Source organism: Oncorhynchus tshawytscha, unplaced genomic scaffold (genome assembly GCF_018296145.1).
Source record: "Oncorhynchus tshawytscha isolate Ot180627B unplaced genomic scaffold, Otsh_v2.0 Un_contig_5403_pilon_pilon, whole genome shotgun sequence".
Lineage (NCBI taxonomy): Eukaryota > Metazoa > Chordata > Actinopteri > Salmoniformes > Salmonidae > Oncorhynchus > Oncorhynchus tshawytscha.
In genome coordinates, this window is record NW_024608168.1 from 5,001 (window position 1) to 14,926 (window position 9,926).

Sequence of the window (9,926 nt, forward strand, 5' to 3'; positions counted from 1 at the left end):
TACAGTAGCGCGTTCGTACATGTTCTTATGGGTAGTCCCAGCTGGTAGGTCCAGCAGGTAGGTCCAGTGGGGAGGTCCAGTGGGTAGGTCCAGTGGGTAGGTAGAGCGGTAGGTCCAGTGGGGAGGTCCAGAGGGTAGGTCCAGTGGGTAGGTCCAGTGGGTAGGTAGAGCGGGTAGTCCCAGCTGGTAGGTCCAGCGGGTAGGTACAGTGGGTAGGTAGAGCGGTAGGTCCAGTGGGGAGGTCCAGTGGGTAGGTGCAGTGGGTAGGTCCAGTGGGTAGGTGGAGCGGGTAGTCCCAGCAGGTAGGTCCAGTGGGGAGGTCCAGTGGGTAGGTGCAGTGGGTAGGTCCAGTGGATAGGTGGAGCGGGTAGTCCCAGCAGGTAGGTCCAGAGGGTAGGTCCAGTGGGTAGGTCCAGAGGTTAGGTAGAGCGGGTAGTCCCAGCTGGTATGTCCAGCGGGTAGGTCCAGTGGGTAGCTAGAGCGGGTAGGTCCAGTGGGGAGGTCCAGTGGGTATGTCCAGTGGGTAGGTAGAGCGGGTAGTCCCAGCAGGTAGGTCCAGAGGGTAGGTCCAGCTGGTAGGTCCAGTGGGTAGGTCCAGTGGGTAGGTAGAGTGGGTAGGTCCAGTGGGGAGGTCCAGTGGGTAGGTCCAGTGGGTAGGTCCAGTGGGGAGGTCCAGTGGGTAGGTCCAGTGGGTAGGTCCAGTGGGTAGGTCCAGTGGGGAGGTCCAGTGGGTAGGTCCAGTGGGTAGGTCCAGCGGGTAGGTCCAGTGGGTAGGTCCAGTGGGTAGGTCCAGTGGGTAGGTAGAGCGGGTAGTCCCAGCTGGTAGGTCCAGAGGGTAGGTCCAGTGGGTAGGTAGAGCGGGTAGGTCCCAGCAGGTAGGTCCAGTGGGTAGGTCCAGCAGGTAGGTCCAGTGGGTAGTCCCTCCTTCTCCCCAGATCATTTCCTGTAATACTGTTGTTTATCATGTCATAGAATACTTCTGGTTCTGCCCTCCCCAGATGTGTGTTTAGAATGTTATTATTATTATTGCAGAGTGACGTTTGAAGGGTTCAGAGAGTGGAGCATCAACTTTAAAAATAAAGTTAAGACCTGACAGATGCAGCATACTAACCCTACTCTAGTCTACAAAACACATTTATTCTTGACAGGCAAACACCATCTCAGCTATCTTGCGTTGACACACACCAGTTGGGAACCGGACAGGCATTACTAATTCAACTCTCATCCTTACATTATTATGATCGTTTCTCCTCAGGTGTGTGGTGTGGACGGGGGACGACAGAGTATTTTTCTTCAACCCAACGATACAGCTCTCTGTTTGGGATCAGCCAGTAGATCTGAAGGACCGTGGAGAGGATCTCAACAGGATTATAGAAGATCCTCCACATAAACGCAAAAAGGATTCTTTGTCCAGTAAGTTTGTGGTAATTCTTCCCCGTTGGCTTGTCTTCATCCCGCCGTTTAGTTGGGCCTCGTTAGGACTCTTCTAAATGTTAAAGCGGGTATTTACCAGGCCGTGGCTTTAGATGGAACCGAGAAGCTCATTATCAGTCCGCTATTTTTCTAATGATGTTAATAAACATGTTTTTTAATGATCTGTTAATACGGAGGCCAATAAAATGGCCTGATATACTAGATCCTACATACAGTGTCTCAGTTCCATTGCCTGTCGATCACAGACTACCAGAGGATCGTGATGTCTCTGTTCATTGAAGGAGATGATCACGAATGGAACGTGGAACCTTTAGGATGTCAAACCATCTCATGGTTGCATTTTAAATGGCACCCTATTCCCTATGGGCCCTGGTCCAATGACACACTATTCCCTATGGGCCCTGGTCCAATGACACCCTATTCCCCATGGGCCCTGGTCCAATGACACACTATTCCCTATGGGCCCTGGTCCAATGACACCCTATTCCCCATGGGCCCTGGTCCAATGACACACTATTCCCTATGGGCCCTGGTCCAATGACACACTATTCCCTATGGGCCCTGGTCCAATGACACACTATTCCCTATGGGCCCTGGTCCAATGACACCCTATTCCCCATGGGCCCTGGTCCAATGACACACTATTCCCTATGGGCCCTGGTCCAATGGCACACTATTCCCTATGGGCCCTGGTCCAATGACACACTATTCCCTATGGGCCCTGTTCCAATGACACCCTATTCCCCATGGGCCCTGGTCCAATGACACACTATTCCCTATGGGCCCTGGTCCAATGATGGGCCCTGGTCCAATGACACACTATTCCCTATGGTCCTGGTCCAATGACACACTATTCCCTATGGGCCCTGGTCGAATGACACCCTGTTCCCTATGGGCCTGGTCCAAAGAAGTGCACTATATAGGTATTAGGGTCCCATTTGGGATGCACACCATCTCTTTTGTGTTCTACTAGAATAGATCATAGGGAAGTCCTGTGTGTGGCTGGCTCTGTAAATATTGGATTACATTGGATCTTGTCAGCGATGATATCTCCCGGACTAGATTTCCCAGAGGTCGGGTTGTCTTTATTGATTTAGTCTTATTGCAGTTACCAGCTGATTATGTATCGATGACCTTATACCTGAACCTCACTGTTCCAACAAAGCATGTCTGGCAAATTAACTTTGGTAAATATGTGGACAACCCCCGATGAACTGAACATTGACTTATGGCTGATAAGACGGTGAGCAGTAATGCTACTCTAGTCGGATAGGTTCTCTCACAGTGGTTTTTAATGACCAATTATATGAAGACGGAGTCCATTGAAAAAGGATGTTTGTTACACTATGCGTCTGTTGGAGTCCACTCGAAAAAAGGATGTGTGCTACGCTTCTGTCTGTGTGTCCGTTATCTCAGCAGAAGACGGTTCTAACTCTCCGTCTGCCGATGACGATGATGTTGATGATGAAGATGAACATTATTCAAAAACCAAGAGGAACAAGTGAGTGTCAAAGTTCCCCCCCCCACCATCTTAACCATACTCATAGTTTAACATTACAATGATACTTCTCTACAGAATAATAATCTCATTTTGAAGTATTTTTTTGTAAAAAAATAATAATAATAAACAACACTGTACTGTACAAATACCACTGTACAGCACAGTAGCCTAGTTTTGACCCAAGCCTTTTGGGCCCTGGTCAAGAGGAGATCACTATCTAGGGAATAGGGTTTCCTTTTGAGATACATCCTAGAACTGATTGTATGTTTCTGTCCTCCTCAGACTGGAGGAACCTGCGGATGGTAATGAGGACCTGAGAGAGAGGGCAGGCGCAGAGACATGTGACTCTCCCCCCCATCGGACAGTTCTACCCTTAGGGCTCCGCATCACACACTTCAGGGACATGCTCCTTGAAAGAGGGGTAAAGGCATATTGAACAGAGTACAAAAAATCGAATGCACTTTAGGCTGCGTTTTGACCAATCACGTCAGATGTTTTTCAGACGTGATCTGATTGGTCAAAAGATCAATTGGTGAAGAAAAAAAAACGCAAGATTTGGGCTGCCTGTCTAAATGCAGCCACAGAGACGGACCTAGATTCTAACAGTTATCCATGAGGAAGGAATTTAAACCATACTTTTCAAAGTGGCAATATGGGGACTCAAATCCCTGTATTGCAACTAATCATCAAGGGACACAGGGACCAGCAACTGCAAAGGCAGCAAAAACTAAATGATGAAAAGACCTACATCATGTAACAGGTTGGATGAATGATAGAATGATCTACATCATGTAACAGGTTGGGTGAATGATGGAAAGATCATGTAACAGGTTGGGTGAATGATGAAAAGACCTACATCATGTAACAGGTTGGGTGAATGATGGAAAGACCTACATCATGTAACAGGTTGGGTGAATGATGGAAAGACCTACATCATGTAACAGGTTGGGTGAATGATGAAAAGATCTACATCATGTAACAGGTTGGGTGAATGATGGAAAGACCTACATCATGTAACAGGTTGGGTGAATAATGGAAAGACCTACATCATGTAACAGGTTTGGTGAACAATGGAAAGATCTACATCATGTAACAGGTTGGGTGAATGATGAAAAGATCTACATCATGTAACAGGTTGGGTGAATAATGGAAAGATCTACATCATGTAACAGGTTGGGTGAATGATGGAAAGATCTACATCATGTAACAGGTTGGGTGAATAATGGAAAGACCTACATCATGTAACAGGTTGGGTGAATGATGGAAAGACCTACATCATGTAACAGGTTGGGTGAATGATGAAAAGACCTACATCATGTAACAGGTTGGGTGAATGATGAAAAGACCTACATCATGTAACAGGTTGGGTGAATGATGAAAAGATCTACATCATGTTGGGTGAATGATGAAAAGACCTACATCATGTAACAGGTTGGGTGAATGATGGAAAGACCTACATCATGCAACAGGTTGGGTGAATAATGGAAAGATCATGTAGCAGGTTGAATGTACTGAATGTTTTCTTAAATATGTTTTCTCGTCTCTTCAGGTTTCAGCGTTTTCCACATGGGAGAAAGAACTGCACAAGATCGTGTTTGATCCACGGTATCTTCTGCTAAACTCTGCAGAGGAGAGGAAACAGGTGAACTCTGCTGGTTGTCCTCCTTTAATTGGTCATGATTGATTTATCGGTTGGTCATGATTGGTTCATTGGTCATGATTGATTTATCGGTTGGTCATGATTGGTTCATTGGTCATGATTGATTTATCGGTTGGTCATAATTGGTTAATTGGTCATGATTGATTTATCAGTTGGTCATAATTGGTTAATTGGTCATGATTATTTATTGGTTGGTCATAATTGGTTAATTGGTCATGATTGATTTATCAGTTGGTCATAATTGGTTAATAGGTCATGATTATTTATTGGTTGGTCATAATTGGTTAATTGGTCATGATTGATTTATTGGTTGGTCTTAATTGGTTAATTGGCCGTGATTGATTTATCCATTGGTCATGATTGGTTAATTGGTCATGATTGGTTTATTGTTTTCATCATTAGTTAATCATTTGCTATGATTAAATAATTACTAATGATTGATTAATTGATCATGATTGACAGATTGTGAATGAGGTTGACTCAGAAATTACCAATCCAAATTAACCTTTAAAGTACAAGACAGCATGGACATTAGGGGTGTGCCTCGAAGTAAGACAATACGAACAACTAACAGGCAAGTGTCCTGATACGATTATGATCCGAGTATTTTTTGTAATTATCCATGATCCCCCCCCCACCCCAAAAAAAAACAAACATGTGGGATGGTAGTGCGCATCCTTCAATCAAGTGCAAGGTGCTATGTGGTCTAAATAAGTCAATTGGCTAGTTTGCTTGTCTGTAAAGAGAAGGACGGTGGAATGTACGTTGATCCTGCCGTTCTGATTGGATAAAGGGAAGCTGTGTTTCTCTGTCTACTGCTTCGCTTCATCATTTCAGCCAATCACTTCTCTTCCTCTCATGTTTGGGTCTGATTGTTTTAGATTGCTGCTGCCTCCTGTTTGTCTGCTACTGTGATAAATCACAATGGCGAGGAAATTTGCTAGCTAGCAAGCCATCAATGTGCATAATATATAGCAAGCTATCAATGTGAATAATATCTAACAAGCTATCAATGTGCATAATATATAACAAGCTATCAATGTGAATAATATCTAACAAGCTATCAATCTGCATAATATATAGCAAGCTATCAATGTGCATAATATCTAACAAGCTATCAATGTGAATAATATCTAACAAGCTATCAATGTGCATAATATCTAATAAGCTATCAATGTGCATAATATATAGCAAGCTATCAATGTGCATAATATCTAACAAGCTATCAATGTGAATAATATATAGCAAGCTATAAATGTGCATATTATATAGCAAGCGGGCCATGGGTAGGGAATAAAAAGATGACCCGCTGATGTTCATCTTAACTGAGTGACAGCAAATGTTTATGTTGGCCATCTGCAAGTTCAGGACACAGACACAAACCGCTCTGCGCGCTGCTCCTAATCTGCATTTGTTTGGTCTCTAAACATGCAGGGAGATAGGTGCTTTGATAACATCTACTTAGGCAAATCCGATCCGACTTTCAAGTGTTAATTTATGGATAGGATTAGGAATATGAGTACGGTCAGCTCACCCCTAATGGATTTGCTCCCATTATATCATTACTGTCATTTGTGTCCTGTCCTTGGTGAAAGCATTCTGTAAGTAAAACAAAAAACCTTTGGGATGACTTGTTGAGGTTTTTCATCATGTTGCATTATACATTTATTTAATGGCAAGTCAGTAAAAGAACAAATTCTTATTTACAATGACGGCCTAGGAACTGCCTTGTTCAGTGAGACTGACAGATTTTTAGCTTGTCAGCTCAGGGATTCGATCTTGCAACCTTTTGGTTATTAGTCCAACGCTCTAACCACTAGGCTACCTGCCACATTGCCCTATGTATGTAGACATGGAACACTGGTCACTTTAATAATGTTGACATACTGTTTTACCCATTTCATATGTATATACTGTATTCTAGTCATGGTTCATCCTATATAACTACTGCTGTCCACTTCATATGTATATACTGTATTCTAGTCAAGTCCATCCTATTCAACTATTGCTGTACATATAGTATCCTTTCCAAGTATTCTTCAGATGTACTGCATATTATATCCACATACTGTCCCTAAAGTCTATACATCCCATTACATATACTGCACATATATATATATATATATATATATATATATATATACACACACACTCCGGACTCTGACATTGCTTGTACTGATATTTATATATTTCTTAATTCCATTATTTTACTTCTATATGTCTGTGTATTGTTGTGAATTGTTAGATATTACTGCAATGTTGGCGCTAGAAACACAAGCATTTCTCTGCGTCCGCAATAACATCTGAAAAACATGTGTAAACAATGCGATTTGATTTGATTTGATTGATCCTGTCAGTGAACGTGAGAGGAGTTAAGGCGACAGTGAAGAGGATTAGGATACAGCCGTCGTCTTTGTCTTGAAAATGATCTTCAAAGTCATTTTTCTTTGTGCCAATCATGACTGTGTTCCTCATCTCCAGGTGTTTGAGCAGTTTGTCAAAGTGAGGATGAAGGAAGAACACAAGGAGAAACAGAGCAAACTGCTGCAAGCAAAAGACCAGTATAGAAAACTTCTAGAGGAGTCGAAAATCACATCCAGGTAAAACCTGAAGCTAACTGTGTAATAGAATTACACGTACAGTAGGGGACTTAACTATTCAACTAAGCTTCATAATAGCTTCATACAAAATAGCTTCATACTAAAAGTTTGGACTCAACCTATTCTTTTTTCTTTATTTTTACTATTTTCTACATTGTGGAATAATAGTGAAGACGTCACTACTATGAAATAACACATGTGGAATCATGTACACTGTAGTAACCACATGAAAATATATTTTATATTTTAAATTCTTCATAGGAGACACCCTTTGTCTTGATGACAGCTTTGCACACTCTTGGCATTCTCTCAACCAGCTTCACCTGGAATTCTTTTCCAACCTTCTTGAAGGAGTTTCCACATATGCTGAGCACTTGTTGACTGCTTTTCATTCACTCTGCGGTCCAACTCATCCCAAACCATCTCAATTGGGTTTGGGTTGGGTGATTGTGAAGGCCAGGTCACCTGATGCAGCACTCCATCACTCTCCTTGGTCAAATAGCCCTTACATAGACTGGAGGTGTGTTGGGTCATTGTCCCGTTGGAAAACAAAGGATTGTCCCACTAAGCTCAAACCAGATGGGATGGCGTATTGCTGCAGAATGCTGTGGTAGCCACGCTGTGGTAGCCAGTGTGCCTTGAATTCTAAATAAATCACCAGTGTCACCAGCAAAGCACCCCCACACCATCACACCTCCTCTTCCATGCTTTATGGTGGGATCCACACATGCGGTGATCATCCGTTCACCTACTCTGCGTCTCACAAAGACAAGGTGAACAGATTTCCACCGGTCTAATGTCCATTGCCAAGAGTGTGCAAAGCTGTTATCAAGGCATATGTTGAAGAATCTCAAATCTAAAATATATTTTGATTTGTTTAACACTTTTTTGGTTACTACATGATTCCATATGTGTTATTTCGTAGTTTTGATGCAGAAAATAGTTTAAAAAATAAAGGAAATCCCTTTCATTAGTAGGTGTGTCCAAACTTTTGACTGGTCCTGTTTATAATCCAATATTAACTTGTAACAACTTCATATCCCAACACTAGTTAAATCGAACCTGTATAGATGAGCAATGCATTACGAATGCTTTTTACATCAAGCTCAACAAATCAAATAACAACGCTAAATTCACAACATTGATCAAGTTAGTCTAAGAAGAGTCAAATATTAGGTGTCGACTTCGGATAAGAGGAAAGGGGATTTTTTTTTTTTCCTCAAGACTATATAATTTAAAACTGAAATAAGCTGCTGGATCAGAGGATTTGTTAATAAAATAAAAAACAATATTGCTTGTTGTCAGCATGTTGTGGCTTGTCATTTAGCTTTCCCCTTTAATCAACCACAGTGATGATGACAAAGAGTGTTCTATCTTCATGACCTTACTTCTTCTACACCTGACTACCTCTCTCTTTAGGTGATGACTACTGTAACCCTGCGGACAGAGTTCTCTGTATTCTATGGCTTCATTTAACTTGTCATAACTCTTGCTTATTCCTTTTCATAACTGTTGTTAATAACTGATTATATATAAAAAAAATAAAAATACAATTTCAGAGCTTCTCTAAAATGTTAACTACAGTTATGCATGTTTGCGTGTCTCAAAACCACAATTGTCTAACAATTTCAAAAAATTATAAAACCGAGTAGCTCTAGTCTTTACTATATTTAAACCTCCCTCCCTCCCTCCCTCCCTCCCTCCCTCCCAAACATTTCTTTTCTCTATTTCTAGGTCGACTTTCAAAGACTTTTCTGTTAAGTACGGCCGTGACCAGCGCTTCAAGCAAGTGCTGAAGAAGAAAGACCAAGAGCACTTCTTCAACCAATTCATTAATGGGTTAAAGAAGAGAGATAAAGAGAACCGCATGAGGCTGAGGAAGATGAGATGAGGAGGTATGAGGCTGAGGAAGATGAGATGAGGAAGTATGAGGCTGAGGAAGATGAGTTGAGGAGGCATAAGGCTGAGGAAGATGAGATGAGGAGGTATGAGGCTGAGGAAGATGAGATGAGGAAGTATGAGGCTGAGGAAGATGAGTTGAGGAGGCATGAGGCTGAGGAACATGAGATGAGGAGGTACAGTATGACGCTGAGGAAGATGAGATGATGAAGTATGAGGCTGAGGAAGATGAGATGAGGATGTATGAGGCTGAGGAACATGAGTTGAGGAGGCATGAGGCTGAGGAAGATGAGATGAGGAGGTACAGTATGAGGCTGAGGAAGATGAGATGAGGAGGTATGAGGCTGAGGAAGATGAGATGAGGAGGTATGAGGCTGAGGAACATGATGAGGAAGTATGAGGCTGAGGAAGATGAGATGAGGAGGTATGAGGCTGAGAACATGAGATGAGGAAGTATGAGACTGAGGAAGATGAGATGAGGAGGTATGAGGCTGAGGAACATGAGATGAGGAGGTATAAGGCTGAGGAAGATGAGATGAGGAGTATGAGGCTGAGGAAGATGAGATGAGGAGGTATGAGGCTGAGGAAGGCTGAGAGGCTGAGGAACATGAGATGAGGAAGTATGAGGCTGAGGAACATGAGATGAGGAGGTATGAGGCTGAGGAAGATGAGATGAGGAGGTATGAGGCTGAGGAACATGAGATGAGGAAGTATGAGGCTGAAGAAGATGAGTTGAGGAGGTATGAGGCTGAGGAAGATGAGATGAGGAGGTATGAGGCTGAGGAACATGAGTTGAGGAGGTATGAGGCTGAGGAAGATGAGATGAGGAGGT

At 42.7% G+C, this 9,926-nt stretch overlaps 1 protein-coding gene across 2 annotated transcripts in view; it reads left to right on the plus strand.

Annotated features, from left to right (window-relative positions):
* The window catches only part of LOC112240322 (transcription elongation regulator 1-like protein), a 12,668-nt gene extending 3,054 nt beyond the window's left edge, over window positions 1-9,614 (plus strand). Inside the window, exons 2-7 of one of the 2 annotated variants that reach the window (XM_042312913.1) lie at window positions 1,256-1,413; window positions 2,854-2,935; window positions 3,218-3,356; window positions 4,485-4,577; window positions 7,077-7,195; window positions 8,930-9,614. In XM_042312913.1, coding sequence (XP_042168847.1) covers window positions 1,256-1,413; window positions 2,854-2,935; window positions 3,218-3,356; window positions 4,485-4,577; window positions 7,077-7,195; window positions 8,930-9,086 — 748 coding nt within the window. In that variant the 3' untranslated portion in view covers window positions 9,087-9,614. Of the gene's footprint in view, window positions 1-1,255; window positions 1,414-2,850; window positions 2,936-3,217; window positions 3,357-4,484; window positions 4,578-7,076; window positions 7,196-8,929 lie in introns of both variants that reach the window. The other variant, XM_042312912.1, reaches the window with a different exon arrangement.
* The last annotated feature ends 312 nt before the right edge of the window (window positions 9,615-9,926 follow it).